Below are 23,177 nucleotides of genomic sequence, written 5' to 3'. Positions count from 1 at the left end.
GTGAGTGAATGTGTGTGTGTGTGAGTGAATGTGAGTGAGTGTGTGTGTGAGTGAGTGTGTATGTGAGTGAGAGTGTGTGAGTGTGTGTGTGTGAGAGTGTGTGTGTGTGAGTGAGCGAGCGTGTGAATGAGTGTGTGTTAGTGTGAGTGAGCGAGTGTGTGTGTGTGAGTGAGCGAGTGTGAGAGTGTGTGTGAGTGAGTGTGAGTGACAGTGAGTGTGTGTGTGTGTGTGTGTGTGTGAGAGAGAGTGTGAGTGAGTGAGTGTGTGTGTGTGAGAGAGTGTGTGAATGAGTGTGTGTGTGTGACTGTGTGTGTGTGTGTGTGTGTGTGTGTGTGTGTGAGAGAGAGAGAGAGCGAGTGTGTGTGTGTGTGTGTGTGTGTGTGAGAGAGAGAGAGAGCGAGTGTGTGTGTGTGAGAGAGAGAGAGAGCGAGTGTGTGTGTGTGAGAGAGAGAGAGCGAGTGTGTGTGTGTGTGTGTCAGAAGGCCACGTCAGTTTGTCCTGACTGAGTAAACGGAGTCGCCGCTCTGCTGTAGTACCACCATCCGGCCTCTGGGTGGCAGTGCTGAGTTCATTTTTCCATCAGCGAATCAATGACTCGTGGCTATTCGTAGTTATTTCCTTTTCGGTTCACTCCTGTTCGGCCCAAACGTCAAGTTGCTCAGAGCCGTAAAGCGGCGGCTAAAGTTGCTTTTTTTGGGGGAAGATTCTTCTGATCGCTTCGTGCTGTGTTCCCGAGATGGCCTGCTGGAGTGTGGGATTATTTTGAGCGGTTATTTTGTGCTGAAGCTGCTTCTTACTCGAGCTGCTGTGTGTCAACTCGCGGCCAGGCGGAACCCCGGAGAGAGAGAGAGAGAGAGAGAGAGCGCGGCGCGGCGCGGGCTGGGGGACACCGGCAGACACACCGCGCTCAGGGACAGCCTGCTGCAGCATGGCGGCTCAAGTGGCGAGTGAGTGTCGGTTCGGAGAGGGCGAGCAGAACACGGCGGGGAAGTCTGATCCCCCGAGGAGTCCGGACGGGCAGCAGCGCGCTCCCCCCCCCACAGCCGAGCCCAAACAGCCCAAAGTCCACAGCAAAGCCCCGAAGCCCGGGCCCGCCGACACCGAGCCGGCCGCACTCAGCGACAACAGCAGCCAGAAGGAAAGCGAGCAAAGTGCGGCGAGCAGCTCTGCAGAGCCCAGCAGGAAGAGAGTGAGCGAGGCTCCGCCGCCGAGAGTAAACCCCTGGCTGAGGAACAACAGCGCGGCGCGTCCTCCTCCTCCTCCCCCCAGCGCTCAGGAAGCGGGTATGGCCTCCTCACACACACCTCCTCTCACACACCTCCCCACTGTCTCTCCTCACACACACCTCCCCACTGTCTCTCCTCACACACACCTCCCCACTGTCTCTCCTCTCACACACCTCCCCACTGTCTCTCCTCTCACACACCTCCCCACTGTCTCTCCTCTCACACACCTCCCCACTGTCTCTCCTCTCACACACCTCCCCACTGTCTCTCCTCTCACACACCTCCCCACTGTCTCTCCTCTCACACACCTCCCCACTGTCTCTCCTCACACACACACCTCCCGACTGTCTCTCCTCACACACACCTCCCCACTGTCTCTCCTCTCACACACCTCCCCACTGTCTCTCCTCACACACACCTCCCCACTGTCTCTCCTCTCACACACCTCCCCACTGTCTCTCCTCTCACACACCTCCCCACTGTCTCTCCTCTCACACACCTCCCCACTGTCTCTCCTCACACACACACCTCCCCACTGTCTCTCCTCACACACACACCTCCCGACTGTCTCTCCTCACACACACCTCCCCACTGTCTCTCCTCTCACACACCTCCCCACTGTCTCTCCTCACACACACCTCCCCACTGTCTCTCCTCTCACACACCTCCCCACTGTCTCTCCTCTCACACACCTCCCCACTGTCTCTCCTCTCACACACCTCCCCACTGTCTCTCCTCTCACACACCTCCCCACTGTCTCTCCTCTCACACACCTCCCCACTGTCTCTCCTCACACACACCTCCCCACTGTCTCTCCTCTCACACACCTCCCCACTGTCTCTCCTCTCACACACCTCCCCACTGTCTCTCCTCACACACACCTCCCCACTGTCTCTCCTCACACACACCTCCCCACTGTCTCTCCTCACACACACCTCCCCACTGTCTCTCCTCACACACACCTCCCCACTGTCTCTCCTCACACACACCTCCCCACTGTCTCTCCTCTCACACCTCCCCACTGTCTCTCCTCACACACACCTCCCCACTGTCTCTCCTCACACACACCTCCCCACTGTCTCTCCTCTCACACACCTCCCCACTGTCTCTCCTCTCACACACCTCCCCACTGTCTCTCCTCTCACACACCTCCCCACTGTCTCTCCTCACACACACCTCCCCACTGTCTCTCCTCACACACACCTCCCCACTGTCTCTCCTCACACACACCTCCCCACTGTCTCTCCTCTCACACCTCCCCACTGTCTCTCCTCACACACACCTCCCCACTGTCTCTCCTCTCACACACCTCCCCACTGTCTCTCCTCTCACACACCTCCCCACTGTCTCTCCTCTCACACACCTCCCCACTGTCTCTCCTCTCACACACCTCCCCACTGTCTCTCCTCTCACACACCTCCCCACTGTCTCTCCTCTCACACACCTCCCCACTGTCTCTCCTCTCACACACCTCCCCACTGTCTCTCCTCTCACACACCTCCCCACTGTCTCTCCTCTCACACACCTCCCCACTGTCTCTCCTCTCACACACCTCCCCACTGTCTCTCCTCTCACACACCTCCCCACTGTCTCTCCTCTCACACACCTCCCCACTGTCTCTCCTCACACACACCTCCCCACTGTCTCTCCTCTCACACCTCCCCACTGTCTCTCCTCACACACACCTCCCCACTGTCTCTCCTCACACACACCTCCCCACTGTCTCTCCTCTCACACACCTCCCCACTGTCTCTCCTCTCACACACCTCCCCACTGTCTCGCCTCTCACACACCTCCCCACTGTCTCGCCTCTCACACACCTCCCCACTGTCTCGCCTCTCACACACCTCCCCACTGTCTCGCCTCTCACACACCTCCCCACTGTCTCGCCTCTCACACACCTCCCCACTGTCTCGCCTCTCACACTGCTCTCCACACAGCAGCCTCCTCACACTGCTTATCTGCACCGGCACTTGGCTCACAGGCCTGCCTCTCTCTCTCTCTCTCTCTCTCTCTCTCTCTCTCTCGCGCTCTGGAAACCGTGCAAGCAAAACGCCTCGCTTAGCCTTCATGCTATTAGTATTATTATTAGTAGTATTAGCAGCACTGGCCTGGGAAGTTCCTCAGCGAGGCCGAATTCCAATCAGCTGCTTGCGCACTAGACATGAGCCCTACGCAGCGCGTGAGGTCACTGGCGTCTGCGCACGAACTGGCTCACTAGGCGTTAGTCAGGAAGCCGTTTGGGACAGACACGCTGCTGAGTTGTAAATCAGAGATTAAGTGGGTTGCAGCTTTCTGTTTTAGTTCTTTTAGTCTATATATAGATTTATATGTTTATTATTTAAAAATTTTTTTATTTGGAAAATTTTTGTTGTTCAGGATGTTCGGTTTTGGTTTAAAAACTTCAATAAACAATACGGAAATAATGTCACAGTAAACCTTTTCCTCTTTGTTTTGCTGTTTGTTTGTTTGTTGATATCTTGGGTTGAAATTAGTGTAAATTTAAATTTGTACACACATGGTGTTACTTTCCAAATCTTATTTGCTTGCATGTTACAAAAATGATCTAATACTTGCACATTTCTTTATGAATCTAGACAAACAGCCACCATTAAACTGCTCTCTTCTTTTATTCCGTAGCTGTAATCCAGTATTTGTTGGTAAACATGCATCCTTTTCATATTTACAGATCATATTGGCAAAGAAATGAAGTTACGAATCATTGCACTACTTGACATGTTGCCTATAGATAAAGTCCTTGCATTTAAAATATCTATCTATCTATCTATCTATCTATCTATCTATCTATCTATCTATCTATCTATCTATCTATCATATATAAAACATAAGCCCTCATCAACCTGTTTATCCATCTATATCCGTTCCTCTGTTCTTGGACTGAATCTGTCTTTCATTGCATGTTTTCAGCCAGGCGTGTTAAAAGCATAAAACACACCAATGAAGAGGAGGAATGAGCGATACACGACACTAACAATCCTGTACAGCTGCAGTTACATGGAAAACTAAAGCAATAAGAGGTTTAGATGGCTGGGGCAGACTTGCTGATGAGGGCAGAATTAGTGGATCTGCCTCATCGCCGTCCCCAGCCCCTTCTCCGCCTGTGTCCCCGTCCCCTCCCGTCCCCTCCCCCAGTCCAGCACCATCTGATCAAATTGCCCCACTGGAACATGTGGAGTGCTGACAAGTGCAACTCTGGAGTTTAAATCTAACTCCGTGGCGTCGTGGTTGAATGAAATGAAGCTTCAGGATATTAGCACCAGATCAAGTGTGTGCTGATTGGGCACACATATTCATGTAAAAGTTTGTGATTCAGGCTGTTTCAGGATTTCAACATTTTAGCTTTAAAGTTAATGTGACTGTTGGAGTATAAGAGAAAAGGTCAAGTCAAAGGCAGGTCAATACTTCTGTATAACACTCACGCTCTGGATTTGTACATGTTTTGAGCTTTTAAAAAAGCAGCCTGCTTTCATTTTCTCTCTCTCTCTCTCTCTCTCTCTCTCTCTCTCTCTGGCTGTATAGTTCTTGGATTGAAGTGGGATTATAATTGAGATCATGATTCTCACTCATGGATATTTCTTAAGTTCTTTCATCACTTTAGATGAACGTATTAGTGTCATTTTCCTAGTTTGTGAATGATCCTGAGCAAAAATAACCATTTACTATAAAACTTTTTATTCATATTAGCATGCTAACTAAGAGCGCAGTGTGAACTCCCAAAATAGCAAACTGAACAACATCTAGGTAAATAATTAATGAACCACTTTTTTTGTCCCCTTCTTCCTTTTTTTTTCTGTCAATAGAAAGCCACTTGGAGAAACTCTCTCTCAGTAAATCTGCTCTGTGTTTAATGTGTCGCTGGTGAGTTTTGAGCGAGACCGAGCATGCAGCCGTGACTCACTCGCCTCGTTCCATGCAGCCGTGACTCACTCGCCTCGTTCATTTCATACAATTAGACCTCGTTTGTTAGTAACTTAATATTCAGAGCTTAGTTTCAGACACTTCTCTTTTTTTCTTCTTTAGAGTCTCTGCATGCTTAAAGCATATACGCAGAACCATGGCCTCGCTTTTCGTTTATGAATGCCTTGAGACCTCAAGAATGGCACAGGAATAGTTTTAAGCGTTAACAATAAATAGTAATTTTTACGATTAAAGTGATTTATATAGGTAGCGGTCTGAGTGAATGACCTTGACATCTGTGACATCACAGCAGGAAGTCTATCGCTCTCATCGCCATTTCCGCTATACTAAAACACAGAGCTGACGGCAACTCCGATCCTCCACTTTGAGCTAATTTACTGCCATGTAGATGTGTTGCTGGCCAATGCAGCAACATGGCAGAAGGTGGATTTGCGTTGCATTCATGGCCCAAGAATGTTCAAACCGCAAAGATTTGGACGCGTTTTGCAAGAAATTCACGGGTGCCTACAAAGTAGTCTCTACTCTGCTCTGCACATTTTACTGAAGACTCGTATGAGACCTCTGATCTGTTGAGGAGCGTTGGCACAGACGGGTAAGCTTTGACTCTCATTTGGATAAAAAAAAACAAACCCGTCGTTTACCTGCATTTAGATTAATCCATGTAACTTGTATTGTGTGTTTAAGTTAGCGGTATAAGATTATTTAAAAGGCTGATGACACGAACATGACTCTATGCAATTTCTTAAATAAACTATACAACATGGCAAACATGTTAGATTTCTGTTATAATTACGTGAAAAGAAGCTGTTGTTACGCGAATATCCAACTTTTAATTGCACAGCGCAAGAAAACTGGGTCCGTGACTCGCAGCCATGTTGTGACGTCAGCGGAAGAACACGCTGCGGTTCACTGGCTGTTCTACTCTGGTTCTACTCAATGGAAATGGCGCATGAAAACGCCGGTGAACTCTCTAGTGCTAGCTCTTCCTCTTCTGGGAGTCTAGAATTGTGTTGATCTCTTCCAAATAGAATCTATGATAGCCTACCCTCTTTACCCTTTGCCTCTCGTTGCTAGGCGGCAGTTACATGAAAGCCGCAAGCTTTCACAAGCAAATACATGACTGATATCACGCCGACTTTATGATTACATTTATGATTATCATGTAGAATCTATAGCTCTACGTACCTTTATCTTATGTCGTTTCACAACACATGTTCTGACAGGAGGACTGTCTTTGGATCCGGCATAGCTACTAGTAGACCCCCTCCGGAATACTGGCAGTGTTGCCAGATACTGCTGAAGTTTTCCAGCCCAAAATATGTTCAAAACCCACCAAAATGCACTTGAAACCGCCCAACTGGGCGGGAAACCTCCCAATCTGGCAACACTGTGTAGGCACTGCTGATGGTAGTAACACACGTTTGTGCTGAACTGAACACCCAAGAGATTCTTTTAAGCTGGGAAGGGTGTCAAAACAATCCAAATCGAAGTGTTCAGAGCACAGGACGGATGTTGGTGAGGGCTCCCACTTGTCACGAGTGCGCCTGACTTGCTTCACCCACTTCACATGCAGCTCGGGATCTCTGGGAAACTTGAATAAACTTACCCCATCCTTGTGGGTTTTGGAGCAAAAGCCGGCAACACAACGCGAAGGCATAATAACTAATATATATATATATATATATATATATATATGTCTAATAAAAATGGGCAATTCCATGTAAATGTCAACCTCACCATGCAAAAATAAAGCAACATGTAATACATCAAAACCACTCCCAGAGATATCACCTAGGCCTGTATTTTACAGATGTGAATAAGTTGAACCAATTTGTAACCAACCTAATATGTCACTGTCAGTCTTTCTTTCTTATAATGTAAACCCCAAGCTAAAATCAACTTTGATCATGTACAATTCTATATTATTGCCACAAGCCACAGAAATGTATGCTAAAATCCACAAAACAGCAAAACAATACCCATCCTAAATATTATTTAAGAACTTTGATAGTTTTAGCTGATATTTAGAGAGTTTTTCAAAGGGTTATGGTAGTTAAATTGCTGATTTTCTAAACATATGCCATGTCTATTTCAGACGCGTCACATCCATAACGGAATTTCGTCACATCCATAACGCTGACTTTTCCTTCTGAAACTCTGCATGAAATACAAAATATTTTAAACAAAGATTTTTTAATATTCACCTTGGACCCCTCTATCAAATGGATATCTCCATTTCGACATTAGGTTTACAGTTTCACAGAGTTTGATAAAAATGTACAGTCACCCAAGAAAAGTGACACTTTTTCTGTCACATCCATAACGCATCTTTTATTGGCATTTTCTGGCATGCCCTAGATGTACTATGGGAATTGTTCTTGTTCTATCACTTCTCCAGTATGGTACAGCCTTAAAATATGCAACACCTGTTTAAATACTGGGAGACAATAAAACATGCACTGGGTCATTTGTTGCCATTTTGAGTTCAAGTGTCACGTTCATAACGCTGGAATTGCTCAAATACTAATAATGATAAACTGAACACCTGTCGCATCAACAACAAACTGGTAAGTTAGGAGGAAGGTTCTTTCGCTGACGTCATATAGCTCCTCCTCCGTCTCCTGGGTGCTGCAGCTCCGTCAAATTTGCCCAAATAGCCGCGTTTTTTATCATAACTTGTAAAATAGGTGCCTTCGTGAATTAATATATGGATCATCGGGAATTACTTTTTATGTTATAAAACATCGCCAAAGATGTCAAAAACGTGTCATCAGCACTTTAATTTGCTTCAGAATGTGATTGTCTCAGTTCATCTGATTATTTACAGGGTGGCCGCGGGTCCTTAAAAAGTCTTAAAAAGTCTTAAATTTAATTTTCCTAAAATAAGGCCATTAAAAAGTCTTAAATTTCAAACCCCATGGTCTTAAATTTTCAATCTTAAATTTATGGAGATTTTACTCAGTCGTATCGTTAAAATGTGGTACACTTTGGATGGGGGAAAAAGTTTAATCGTTTGTGATGCTCACAATTATACCGCGCAGGCTCTGAATTCACCGGTTGCTAGACACGCGCGTGCTTGACAACCACTCAGTGCCTCTTTGAGAGCGAGAGCAGCCCCGCCCCTCTCTGCTCCCTGAGTGCAGCCCCACCCCTCTCTGCTCCCTGAGTGCAGCTCATCGCCTTGGTAACGGTGCTCAGGTGCAGGGAAGAGACACAATATGACAAGCAAAGAGTGCTTTTTCTCAGAGTTCCCTCTACTCGAACAACGCTGATTTACATGGAAACGAAAGGAGCGATTCACAAAATTCTTGCACATTGAGTGCTACAGGGCTCCCATGAACACATTGATGTAAGTTTTTTGTCCCTAGTGTAAAAATGTGGCCACTAGAGTGAGTTAAAAACGAGTGACTTTTCTGATTTTGCAGTAAAAGTGCTGCCAGGTTTGTAATGGGAGTCTATGGGGAAGCGCGCCTGTCCTCTCCTTACTTTCAGGCTTCTCATTCAAAAACTGTAAATCCTATCGCTCAGGTAGACACATTGTGTGAATCAAGACAAGTGTGACTACAACTTTTGAGAAAATTGTGTGTAGAGTGAAAATTGTGGCTGAAAACACAGTTTAAATGAGAAAGTTAGAGCTTTTTTTTTTTTCAAGCTGCCTACACTCTAAACTCCTGAGCTCCGCTGGTGTGTAACGCAATAGACACCCATTATAAAGTCTGAATTTCTCCAGATTTGCTCATGGTGTTTGATCTGTGACTGATCAAAAAGTATAGATCCTAGCAAAAAAGTTGAATGCCAGATCCACACAGGAGAATTTTGTCTCCGTTTTAAAGTTTGAATCATGTCTCTCAGTGAAAGCATGCCAGAGCAGCGGATGTTTGAAAAACATTTGAAAATGTGCGATTTTTTTTTTTTTCAATTAATTCCATAGAAAGTGAATGGGAAATTTTGAGAGATTTTTTTCGCGATGTAGTCGCGAAAAAAATCGTAGAATGCTGAACAAAGTAATAGCATAGCGAGTCCGATCAAGCTACACGTTTTGATGTATTGTTTGTCTGTGTGCGATGTACGGTTATTGGGTTATTCGAAATCGAAATTTGTACAGAAGATGAAAAACGGAAGAACAAGAGTTTGCTGTGCTTTGCTCCCTATATGGGAGTCAATAGTTTGCAATGCATAGCACTGCATCACTAATAATAAACTCCTGTGCACGCAGTTCCCAGGATTAAATGTATTTTCCACAGACCATTTATTTATTCACTTTACTCAAATACAAAGTAAAATGGCAGTAAATCTTCTTTCTTTTCTTGCGTATTGCATCATGAGGCGTTCCTGGCTTGTAAATCTCTTATTTTCGGTGCATGACACATTCACGCAGCTGAGCATGCTATGAATTAACAACGACAACGGTCTGCAGTGGGGCGACACAATTACACACTCAGCCAACATTTCTCCATTTGTGTATGAAAATACACTCCAACCACTCAGCTTGGGTTCATTTACAACCAACGGTGTCTTTTGATGCCAGCACGTAATTGAACGAGAGAAGACTGGTTTACCGGAGACAAAATAAGTGTCATCTCTGCTTCTGTTCCCTCCGACACACTACTGCCTCCGCCGAGTGCGCGTGCACACACCGCATGTCGGGGCCGCGGATGAGTTACTCTCCCTTGATCAACGAAGTCTGCGGGGATTTTGTGGTTATTATCGGTACAAACAGCGCGAATCACAACTTAAATGAGTGCGGTTCAGTTTGACATTATTGTCAGTCCGTTAGATAAACATTTAATTTTATTAAAATCGAAAATTAATATTTAGAGCCTGTGGGCTACAAAAATAGTCATTAAAGTAGCCGGCTGGACTTAATTGTGTAGTCGGCTGTATGGCCGGCAGCCGGCGCTTGTGGAAAGCCCTGTCGAATCAGCTCTGCGCATGCGCCGTGCGACACAAAAAAAATGGCAGCCACCATGAAGGAAGGAGATCCGGAGTTTTCGAACATTTGCTTAAGTGTGAAATCATAAAATGGTATTCTGGCGAACAACAAAATAGTAAAGATTCAGAAAAACAAATCATTCAGTGATCATTTTAATAGTGTAATTTCATCCGAACTAGGCCTAACGCTCGATTTAGAACTACAAAAAGTCCGTGTGTCGGACATTTTAAGTACCTTTGTAAAAGTTTTGCAAATGTTGCAGTCAGCATTTAAAATGCTAACTTAGTTTTTGTACAAGTTTCAGTTGATTTAAACCGTCATTTTATTAAATGTGTCTGCTTTTGTAATGAAGTACTGAAAGAAAAAGCAAACGCAGCATTGCGATTTCTTATCCATCCATATATTAAAAAAAAAAAAAAAATCCCTCCCTCCCGACTGAATTTTTTTGCTCACCCGGTGGACAGGAAACGGATTTTTTTTTTTTTAAGGATGGCCTTGGATTCAAACGTTGTGACTGCATTCTGATTGTCACATAGTTACGAGTTTATCCTTATATTGTGTTCTGAGTGTGTGAACGCCTGTCAAGGAAAAGAAATGAAGTACTTCTACTAGAATAGTGTTTTCTGGTGAATGTTTACAAGAACAATAAGTTACATTAAATTATATAGCTTTTTTTTTTTTTCCAGAAGAGTACGTTTTTGCGTGACTTTTTAGATTTGGTCTTAATTTTTTTTGGAACATGGTCTTAAAAAGTCTTAAATTTAACTTGGACAAACCTGTAGACACCCTGTATTTAATGAGCCTTTTACGTTTTATCAGTGAAAATGCATGCATGTACATGTACGTTGCATAAGTTATAACACCCATCCTGTTTTAATGCGAGTCGACCCACAATCAATGAAGTCAAATCAGTCTTAGTTGAGCGAGTCGGGAACACTATTTCTTACTTTCACCATAAATTTTTATTTATATGACTTTGGTCTATAGCTGTAAAAGGCCTCGGCCTTAAAACCGGTTCCCGCTGTGACGTCACGCGCTCAGGGCTGGCTGGCTCAGCGGCGCAGCTCCAATCACAACTTTGCGGTCGATTTTGACTCTCAAAAATATATTTTTTTAAAATTCCCATTTATGCAGCATACAAGAGTCAAGGATGGAGAGACTATCCACTCAGAAGTTTATTTAAAAATAAAGGTTCTGCGTATCTGCTTTAAGGTCACGTGGTACAGCGTCCGTGCTCATGGGTCACAGTGAGTAAGGAGGAATAGTGACGTTGTCTTTTATATAAACGGTTGCACGAGTGAAAACGCCGCAGAGTCGAGACTCTGTATGAATTGGAGAAATGAATAAAAATTTTTAAATGTAGTTTGATATGAGGAAATGTGAGTGTAAGGTGTGTATATGTTCGTCTTTCATTTCCCGAATAATAACTTCATAATTACTACTACTACGACGATGATTATGATGATGATGATAATTGGACCCAGATATGATTATTTATGGAGGGGCTCAGATGGTTTCCAACATGTTTTGATCAAGAGAAATGTGAGGATGTTGTTTCTCAAAGGTAATTTTTTTTAAATACTTTTTTTTTTTAATTGTCAGGAATTAGTTTAATACAATCGATACTTGAACGTCATCCTCAGTCAGCAGGTTTCCATCTGAGAGATTTAAAAACGTACTTTATTCAGTAACGGTTGCCAAATAACAAATTGTAACAGTTGTCCTAGAAATGTGAAAACCTACAGAACAAACGAGTGTTGAAAGCAGTAAGAAAATTACCTTCACTTCTGTATTTTAAGAGGAAATTACAGAACAATAATTTTCCCATAGTGTGGTTGAACTTTTGATTCTGGTCAGAACGTGTGGATTATTTATTTAGTATGAAGATGGAGGTGATTTATAGAAAATTGAGCGTGCTGATTGGTCGAGGGATTCGGACTATTTCTCGATAATCACCTTGAGTGACTCGGCAAAATGGCGGCTAATCTCTGCGTTACCGTAAGTGAGGAAGAATTACACGTTATGAAAGAAAACGCTGTTCCTAAAAGCACTAAAGACGCTCTGAAGTTTGGTCTAAAACCATTGAAAGGGAAGGCGGGGTTGGGATTTATTTTATCGATTTCAAAACAGTATTTTATGTAACTCGGTGTAGATAAATGACACGGGTCTGTGCTGTAAAGTTATTACGTTTACATGAAGATTTTGAAGTTTGAAAAATAATTTTTTATATATTTTTTTAAATAATCACCTGTGTATTTACGCTAAAATAATTATCCACCTCAGGCTCCGTGAATATCAGGAATTATTATACATACAGGACACTTTTTTTTCCCCCCCCATGGAATAAAAACGTGTTCTATTTCCTTCTTATCCTCTGTGTATTACGCCACGCTCCCCAATGGAAACTGAGCGTGCAATAGTGTTATAATATTGCACATTGTCAAGACAACATGTCGCACGTCAGAGCTCGTGTGAAGATCTAATGACAAAACTTTTCTGCTGCGCATGCGCACAGTCGTTTCTTTGTCAGCTGGGAAAGAGAGAAGACGAGGCGAATCCACTGCTAGGTTTAAGCACTAAATAAATAAACTGAAAACTAAAGACACGTTGAACACCTGAAAGGCTCCCAAAACTTCATTAGATATTCTTCATGCATATTTACAAGAGAAAAACATACCAACGGACATCGAAAAACTGGAACAGAGACACGTTGGAGACGCAAAACTTCCACACTAGCGAGTGACTGTGGCAGTTTGTAAACAAACATGGCCGCCAGGTTTTCTTCATTAAATACGGACGACTTTAAGAGAATTTTGGCTGCCAGGTCGCTCCGTTGTGTGTAGCTGTTGATGTTGATTTTAAAAGCAACTCAGTAAATTCCACAGGGAAATGAATCCTCAAGTCTGAGTGAAAAATACTGTGGCGAGCGTGCAGCGTGGAAGAAGAGTCTGGAGACAGAAATCTTAGTTTCTTGGTCATTAGCCTGTGCTATTGATTAACAGCGCCAACTTACGGGTAAGCTCACTGGCCTTCGAGAATGCTGATATGAATTGTTTATTATTATTATTATTATTATTATTATTATATAATGATATTAATGGCTTTTTTTTTCGTGGTCTATCAGATATATTCCATTCAGCTACTCGTCTTCGGCTCGTTTAGTATCATGCTCGCTGAATGGAATATATCTGATAGACCACGAAAAAAAGCCAGACAATATTATTTAAATATCGGTGAATAATAACCTCGACTTCATCTCTGTTATTCTTCACCTCACCTTTGGTGAATAACTGTTAAATAACAGCACAGACGGACAGTAGTTCCATTTGTAACATGAGTGACAGGTTAATATTAATAATGCAATTGTTTTAATGTTATTGTTTGTATAGCAACAGCTTGTGCACACAGACATAATTGAAGTAGTAAATGGGTTTGAAAAATGTTTAACAAGTAAAGTGGGTTTTTTCGTTAAGAGACACTCATGGAAGGAGTCTCGGTTATGAGCGCTTTGTAACAGAACAAAGTTTCGCAGCTCATTAAATCTTCCAGACAGAGGAGTTTAGAATTTCATGGATCTCAAAAAGACGAGCTGTGTTTTGAAGGAGAGAGAGAGAGAGAGAGAGTCTGGTGAGGAAATGACTGTTTATACATAGCTGTGATAATGTATGTGAGAACAGGAAGTAACTTGACTCTTGGATGTTCCACAACATTAAATCTTACTATAAACCATTAAAATGTGTCGTGTTGTTCGTTAATATGTTGAACGTTGTAATGGGTGGATCGCTGTGGTACAAGTGCTGTAACTCACTCCAGACCGTGCTGTGATGGAGAATAATCCTCACCGGGGTGATGTGATGCAACGCAGTGCACAGTGGCGTGCCGTAACATCCATGAAGTCTGTCGTATGTTGTTCCTTACTTATGAAACGAGTCGATATTATCTGTAGTGGTGTGTACATCTGTCCTTACTGTTTTGTGTCTTCACTAAGCACTTTATCCAGATCTGGGAATGCTGGGTGGGAGGTGTGATGTGTATTCCCACAGCAGCATGCGCACACACACACACTTCACACCGAGAGACAATTGTAGCGTAGCCAGTCCACCTAGTCGCGTGTGTTTTGAGAGGAAACCGTAGAAAACCAAAGGTGACACACGGAGAACCTGAACCAGACGGTAACCTGAGCTCAGGGTCAAACCCTGGAGCTGAGACACGTTAAGGCTTCCTGCTACACCACCATGCTGCCGCTTTTCTGTTTCGTTTAGCCAGGAGGAAATACGTACATGGTTTGTGATTATTATTATATGCATGAAATTTTCAGCAGATTTTTTTTTTTTGGAAAAAACAAAACTAACTAAAACACATCCAGCAGTGTGGTGGTTTTATTTATATATAAAATAAATTTTGCAGGAAACGTCATTAGGTAAAGCATTTTTGCGTGTAAATTCTGTTAAATTTGTTTTTCCATTTTGTTAAACATTATGCTCACAAAGCAAATAAAATAAATTTGTAAATTTATATGCAGCGTATAAATTTCTCTCAATCACTCAACTAGTGTCTCGATATGTGGAGCCGGTTGTTTCTCTTTGTACCTCCAAAAAGAAACTTGTGCTCAGTGTATGTTAATGATGGCTTCTTCTTTTTTGTTAAGTTTGTGTACACTTCTTTGCTTTGTATCTTCACCTTGCGTGACCTTCCATTTCCATGGTGACATGATGACGAATGTTAAGAGGTATTTTGCTGGTGCCCTTTCGCAGCGAGCCCAGGAGTTCAGATTCCTGGGCTTCAAGTATCCAAAGTGATTGCGCGACATGTGCAGGTTTAGATCAGCGCCCGGTGGCAGAGCTGCAGCAGAAATTGGACATGCTACTGGTTTCACAAAATAATCTCAAGTTCAGTCATGCATGTTCGTCTTGTAAATGTAGTAATGAATAGGATATTAAATGTGACTGCTTTACTTTTCTGTTTGCTCAGAGTCTGCACAGTTAAGTGTTTTTATAGTTCTATATAAAATTATGCTTTGCCTCCATAATTCAATGAGTTGGTTAGGTAATTAGCATAAGTATTTATTGGCTCTGGGGCATTAAATCAGGAGCTACACATCCACAGCTATGTTTTAACTGGCCATTAACTCTCCGAAGCCTCCTGTTAATGTGTGATCTCAGTGACTTTAACCGGAGCATGGATGTCGGTACTAGATAGACTGGTTTGAGTATTTCACAAACTGCTGCTCTCCTGGGAATTTCACACACAACCGTGTGTAGAGTTTATGAAAAACAGAAGAACACCCTGTGAGCAGAGGGTCTGCAGGCTGAATGACCAGCGTGGACTGACAGGCCTGGCCTGGCCTGAACTGACTGGAAATCTATAGTAATTTAAATAAATACTCTTTACAGCTGCAGTGAGCAGAAAAATTATCTCCAGCCTGAAGCTATTGACCTGTATGCGCATGATTTTATGCGTTGTGCTGCTGCTACGTGATTGGATGACTGCATGAGCGTGCAGGGGTACAGATGTTCCTTTTAAAGTGGACAGCGAGTGTGTGTGTGTGTGTGTGTGTGTGTGTGTATATATAAATAAGTAAAATAGTGTGTACGTGCTAAGATATGAAGTTTATATTTGAGTGGTGAATGGATATATCATGAGTGAGTGAAGTAAAAGAGTGAAAATGTTTTCAACACAAGACGATAAACTTCATATCTTCGCATCACTGTTCTTTATATTATATGGAGATGTTCACAAAAAAAAAATACGCAAGGTAATCAAAAGAATTTTAAATTTGAACCGATTCACCATTTTGGCAACACACATCTAGTCAGCGGGAAAACACTGGGAGTGACATCATGGGAGTGAAATATCGGGAAATGTGTCACTCAGATCCGTGATGTATTTCATATATGGCTGTGCCGATAGACGATACCATCGTCCATCGACGATGGTGATCATCCATCACGATGGAGAGCCACCATCGTGATACCACACCCCCTCCTGTCATAAACATGCATATATCATCTGGGCCTATTTAACTTAAGTTAGTTTATTGTTAGTTTAGTTAGTTAGTTTTGTTTAATATATAAATATATTATATAACATAATTATAAATACATAATTATATAAATCATTATAAAGTAATATCCTATTACCGCTTGTTCACGTAGGCTATGGTGCAGGGACGTGCTAGTGAACATAACATGTGGTTACACAAATACAGTATGCTGCTAATAATAAATTTTGACTTTCATTTTTTAGCCTACGCTATACTTTTAATGTAAAATTTGTCATGTTGTTCAAACACATAGCCACTATTAACGACTTCAGTCGGGAAATATTGCACCTTATCAAACGGCAGTGAAGCGCAGACTTCGGCAGAAGTCAAATAACTTTAATCTGGTAAATAGGCCCACTTTCAGACACAAAATGGTCCACTCTAAGCCATAATGTCAAACCAAATGGAAGAATGAAGGTGATTCTGATAAATGTAAAGACAGTAAAAAAACAATATTAAATCATGATTTTAAAAGCTGGTGCAATAATTCAAACACTAATAAATTGGAAAAATTAGCACGTTCAAACACATCTTCAATTGATATGGTGTAAATAAACAATGAGTAATAGCTTAAGTGTAGTTTCTTCTCATAATTTGAATACTAGTCTTTCATTGTTAGAGCAGATTAATATCTTATCGTGATCAGTGAGTGCTCGGGGAGGTTCATTTCCACCTGCGCTTTGCGCAGCTCATTTCTCCGAAGCCAGCTGTGCGCAAACGCAGTGTTGACTGCTCGGCAAACTCCAAACGCTCGGTCTGTACTGGCCCTCTGTTGCGCAAGCGAGTTGGTTATGGCCAGGTTCAAATTGTGCCCAAAACAACTTAACCATGGCCATTTCAATTGCCTGATGGCTGCGACAATATTCGCCCCATTGTCCGTTGTTATGCAGGCGATCTTTTTCTCCTCAATTTTCCATTCGGCAAGTGTCTCGCGCAATGCGTCTTCTAAATTGTCCGCATGAAACTCGTCTGCAGGCATTTGGACTGCATTGCCCACTCTCAGTCCACATAATGTACGGTAACTGACATGTAGGGCATCATGTTGCAGCTGGACCACATATCCGTTGTCAAGGCCAAATATTCCACATCACCTAGCGCGTTTTTCTTTACGTGCCAAAGCCTCGGATGAGTATCTAATACTTTTAATAATAATAATAAAATATTTAATAATGTGGTATTAAAATCCCCCCCCACGATATGATCGTCCATCATGATGTTTGCACTGTAAACATCGTCAATGCCAATTAAGGGGACATCACACAGCCCTAATTTCATATGAAAAATGAGTTTCAACACGAGAAGATAAACTTCGTATCTTCAAGCCAACATGTGATTTTTCTTTTTATTATATTGACACATTCACAAACAAAGTCCCCAGATTTATCAAAACAATTCATCGATTTCCTCACAAGTGACATTTATGTCACGGTTTTGGTTCTCCATGTCCCAGATGGAGCTCAGATGAAAAAATATGAGTGACGTATTTCCCACTAAAGTGTGTGTGTGTGTGTGTGTGCTACACAAGCCTACCTTGAAAAATGATTGAGAGAAATATAACTAAAGCCATACCAGCTTGGACATTGCCTAGCGCAACAAGGTCTGTGTCAGATCTCAGGGGACCAGGACATGCTGATGACAAGTGAATTACTGGAACAAGACATACATGGACAAGAACTGAGAATATGGGATTGATGGAATGCTACTATAACAGCAGGCCCAAGGAGAGGGGTTACATACGGTCAGTTGGAACTATGGATGAGCAGAAGCCCAACATCCATATTGTCCAAGAAGCAACTCGGTGCTCTAGAAGGAAGCTACTATCAATATAGCTTTGAGAGGTTCCAACAGAATGGGAACACAATGCGGCTCTACTCACTGTCCCCATGAAGCCAAGATCAAGGAAGTCCAAACACTGTGGCTAACAGAGGTGTAGAAGGGACATCATGAGGGACAGGTCCTGGATGGTAAAGAAGTACAACAAGATGTCCATAAGTGAGGCTCTAGAAACTTCCAAACAAAGACTCGCAGCTGAAAAGATGCACCCGAGAAGCAGAGGCCAAGAGAATAAATGGCTTGTTCTCCAAAGACCCAGACCGGGTGTACTTCGAGCTGGGAGAAATAACAGCACTAGGACAGATCAACCTTGAGGCGGTCACCCACCCCAACTGGCTAATGCAGAGCAGGACAATTCTGGTCATGAAGGATCCCAATAAGGGTACAGCATCTTCAAACTACCCGCCCATAACATAGAAGCTCTCCGCCATCATGGCAGCTAAGTTGAGTTGGTGGGCACATTAGTCAGTACATGAGCAAAGCTCAGAAGGACATTGGAAGCAACAATGCCTTTCTGAAACCCTTGTTTCCAATGACCTTGGAAACAACACCAGAGGGTCAAAGCACCAGCTACTGGTCAATAGGGCAACCACCCAAGACACTAAGGCTAGACAGACCAACCTGAGCACCACCTGTATTGACTACAAGAATGCCTACACCTCAATGCCCCACACATGGATACTGGCTAACAGCGCCCTGATGACCTTCATCAAGAACGCAGTGCGGCTGTGGAAAACAACACTTGAGTCCAACTCCAAGGCCATCGCACAAGTCACTATCGTGTGTGTGTGTGTACACACCAAGGTCATGCATTGCCCCTGCTGCTGTTCTGCATAGGTGTGAATCCCCTCAGCCAGATCATCACAGAGTGGATATGAATACAGATTCAGTAGTGGAGTGACCATCAGCCACCACCTATACGTGGATGACCTCAAGCTGTACACCAGGAGTGAACGAGATATCGACTCGCTGATCCACCTCACCAGGATCTACAGTGAGGACATCGGGGTGTTCTTTGGCTTGGATAAGTGTGGTTGCATGGTGGCAAGAAGAGGGAAGGTGATCAGGACTGATGGAGTGGAGTTACCAGAAGGCAGGATAGCAGACATATAGAACAGCTACAAGTACCTGGGCATCCTACAGGCCAATGGGTGTCATGATGAGGAGGCAAGGAGGTCAGCCAAGACCAAATCCTGACGGGACAAGAACAGGCCCTAGCACTAGGTCCATAGAAATAGACCGTAGATCACAGTAGACAAGACCCAAGGTGCAGGCTGTGCAGAGATGCCCCTGAGACAGTCCAGCACATAGTAGCAGGGTGTAAAATGCAAGCTGGGATAACCAAGTAGCTGACGGTGTACAGGAACATCTATGGTGAGTACAGAGTAGGAGTCCCCAAGTCCCATTGGGACATACCACCAAAAGTAGTTTACCACAACAGAGTTAAGATCCTGTGAGACTTCAGGTTCCAGACTAACAGGCAGCGGCTGGCTAACCAACCAGATGTAGTGGCGGTAGACAAGGAGCAGAAGGGTGTAGTTGTGATGGATGTTTCATTCCCAGCTGACAGCAACATCAGGTAGAAGGAGCACGGGAAAATTGAGAAGTACCAGGGACTGAAAGAACAACTGGAACAGATGTGGAAGCTAAAGTCCAAAGTGGTCCCAGTGGTGATTTGTAGCATTTGGGGCTGTGACCCCCAAACTGCAAGCGTGGCTCCAGCAGACTCTAGGGACAACATCTGAGGTCTCGGTCAGGAAAAGTGTCATCTGAGGAACAGCTAAGATGCTGCGCAGAACCCTCAAACTTCCAAGCCTCTGGTAGAGGACCCAAGCTTGAAGACCCCCCCCCCCCACACACACACACACACACACTGCTGATGTTTAAATTTTCCCGTCATGTTAAAAAAAAAAATGTATCTCTCATTTTACTGCATTTTAACCAGGAAGAAAATTTTGACTACAACATGTTTGAGACACATTTAAATGTCTGGGACTACCATTTGTAAAACTATAGAAGTTTATTCAATGCTTGCTACCTTTAGAAAGAAGGTTGTTTTTTTCTATTTCATTCTGAATGTGATAGACTTTATTTTGTCTAAAAATGTTCCCTATCTCACAACTTCTTTGCAAGTGGACTGTGAAAGCAGAAAGCGGCATGCTTGGCATGCTGAGGAGTGTTTGACCCTTGACCTTTTGTCAGTAATGCCCTCTTCATTCATTTTGACAACATGAACAGGAAACTCTTGTACACCAGTGTTGCTTGTGTAGTCTACAAATACGTTAAAAATACACTTAAAATAAAATGCATAACGAGCTTTGCAGTAAATTCTGCCATCTTGGAAGTATGGAGATCATGATAGTTGGATGTTTCTTTGATGTTTTTTTGTTGATCCACTTTGCAGAGTTGAAAATGCAGTTTTGATGTCAATTGAAAGGCAAATTTCTTATTTGTGCTAGCAGCACTGGTGCTAATTGTTACCCTCACTCAAGATCTTTCATAAATTTCATTTCATTATCTGTAGCTGCTTTATCCTGTTCTACAGGGTCGCAGGCAAGCTGGAGCCTATCCCAGCTGACTACGGGCGAAAGGCGGGGTACACCCTGGACAAGTCGCCAGGTCATCACAGGGCTGACACATAGACACAGACAACCATTCACACTCACATTCACACCTACGCTCAATTTAGAGTCACCAGTTAACCTAACCTGCATGTCTTTGGACTGTGGGGGAAACCGGAGCACCCGGAGGAAACCCACGCGGACACGGGGAGAACATGCAAACTCCGCACAGAAAGGCCCTCGCCGGCCACGGGGCTCGAACCCGGACCTTCTTGCTGTGAGGCGACAGTGCTAACCACTACACCACCGTGCTGCCCCATCTTTCGTAATAAATAAATAAATAATTTATTTTTATTATTATCCTAACGTTTTTAGGACATTATTTTACTCTCTGTTTTTCAACCAGTCATCAAATTTCACATGAAGAATACCTGTGGGCTGAATTATGTTGCTATGACTTGGTGCTGATCTGGATCACTGATCTGGAATGATCCATGAAAAACGAGATTATTATTATTATTATTATTATTTATTTATTTTTTTTTTTCCCCCAACCACTTATAACTCTGTCAGTTTTCATGGTGTTCGTTTTTTTTTTCAGGGTAGCAGGGCATAACTTTTCCTTGACCTTCAACTGACAAAGGTCAGCTAGTGCAAATTACTGTGACTTTAGTCACAGTCTCTATCTAGTTATTGTTTGGCAAGTTTTAAAAAGCAAACAGTGTTAGTGTAGACTAGGCCTTATACTTTTATCCTAAAGAAATAAATAAGAATACCACTTGATTTATATTGAACTTGGCATCAGCACCTCAGTGAGTGATGATTCTTGATGACAACAGTTCCACTCAAAACTGGTGAAAACATGGGTTGGCTACCTGGCGCCAAGGTTCAAAGAACCCTGAACAGAACTGGTTCAATAACTTGTTCCCTCTTTGGTTGAAAAGTAGTTAATATAGCATAAAAACGCACTCGAGTCTGCAGTCTTGAGGTATCTGTTTCTTTTTTTTTTTTGGTCTCAACAACACCTCCCGCTGTTTAAAATGACTTTTTGGTTTTTCGAGCACGCAACGTACGCCTGGGGATTGCTGCAGAGTATCCACTTGGAATTTTAAGTTCTATAACATTCACATTACAAAAGACACAAGATTCCCTTGATAGTGACACAATTTAACCCAGAGGCTGTTTCTAATTTAGACACAGAATTCCTCTGGATGAGGCTGGAGTAGATCATAGCATAGCTGGATTGTGACATTTCTCTACCGTTCTTGTAGGGTTTTTTTTGATTGAGACGGTCTGACTCTTCTTACACACACTTTGAATGCCCATCTTCATAAGTATGTGGGAGTATATTTATCCATGAACATTTTAGACACTGGAGATGAAGACACTGTGTAGTAGGTGATGTTTAGATGTAGTTCTGATTAGTTAGTATTATAATCCCTCATCAAAAAATTCCTGTGCAGGGATTGGCCAAGGACAGCTCACATGACATAAAATAGTTCCACCATTGACTAAGCAATGTATCTTATTACGTCCAAAATTTAAAAAATGGATATGGTGTGAGTCAGTCATGGGATATCCTGGATATACCATGAACTGACGTCACTATTTCAATCTATAAAGCTGACTCGAGTCACAGCTGTGGCTCCGTGAGCATTTCAGTGTTTCATGATCATACCTAGTGAGGCAGAAGATAGCATGGCACACTATATACATGCTCAGATCAAAGGTCACTCTGACGTAAACAAATATGGCTGCCTCCAGTGAGTTTACACCGAGATTTAATCTTAACAGTTTTAGTTTGGAATTTTTTTGATAAGGGATATAAATCCAATATACCATGCACTGAGAGGCTCCGGGAATTATGGGTTCTCTTCGGTTACCTGGTACTGTTTTTCTTCAGAGCTGCGCCGCTCACAAGATAGTCCTATACCAGTCACCTCAGAGAATCTATAAGTTCAACCAGAGCCTCTTGGTGCATGGCATATTTGGGGTGCTCTAATATGATGTAATATAGTCAGAAAAGTCAAAGATGGTGGCGCGTATGGACGCAGCAGCCCCTCTCTGTCTGCGTTTAGTGTCTAAAAGCGCGTGTTCTAGTGTATGTCTGTGTGCTTTATGTCTACGTTCATGTGCAAGTAGTGCACTGACAATGCTGGTCACAAGATATTGTTGCCACTGCCTTCTAGCTATAGAAAATATGACCAAACATCTCGTCTTGGACCAGGAACTTCAAGGCCTGGGTCTTCTCCGCCAAACTACTACATCACTGGACTCGCCTGCTGTGTCTCACCCAGAGAGGAGGCGCCGGAAGCAGTGTGAGAGAAAATAGAAGCGTGGCAAGCGTGGAGGTATCCGGGCTAGGCGAGCTGCTAGCCCGCACAGACCCGCTATACCATCCTTCATTCTGGCCCATGTACGCTCAATAGACAACAAAATAGATCACATGTAGCGCAGATCGCTTGACTTCTGTGATGTGAGGGATTGCTGTTTTTTCATCTTTACAGAATCCTGGCTGAATAACAACATCCCAGACTCTGTTATCCAGCTAGCTGGGCTAACATGCTACCGCGCTGACCGAGCCTTTATGGAAGAAGGCAAGACCCGCGGTGGGGGAGTGTGTGTTTACATCAGCAATGCTT

The 23,177-nt window shown here is 43.3% G+C and overlaps 1 protein-coding gene across 3 annotated transcripts in view; it reads left to right on the top strand.

Annotated features, from left to right (window-relative positions):
- The first annotated feature begins 596 nt into the window (after positions 1 to 596).
- The window catches only part of larp1b (La ribonucleoprotein 1B), a 135,369-nt gene continuing 112,788 nt past the window's right edge, over positions 597 to 23,177 (top strand). For 2 of the 3 annotated variants that reach the window (XM_060934787.1, XM_060934788.1), the window contains exon 1: positions 598 to 1,283. In XM_060934787.1, the coding sequence (XP_060790770.1) occupies positions 929 to 1,283 (355 nt within the window). In that variant the 5' untranslated portion in view covers positions 598 to 928. Of the gene's footprint in view, positions 1,284 to 23,177 lie in introns of all 3 variants that reach the window. The other variant, XM_060934786.1, reaches the window with a different exon arrangement.

The sequence above is a fragment of the Neoarius graeffei genome, chromosome 11, assembly GCF_027579695.1.
Source record: "Neoarius graeffei isolate fNeoGra1 chromosome 11, fNeoGra1.pri, whole genome shotgun sequence".
Taxonomy (NCBI): Eukaryota; Metazoa; Chordata; class Actinopteri; order Siluriformes; family Ariidae; genus Neoarius; species Neoarius graeffei.
This window is presented reverse-complemented; position numbering and strand designations above follow the sequence as displayed.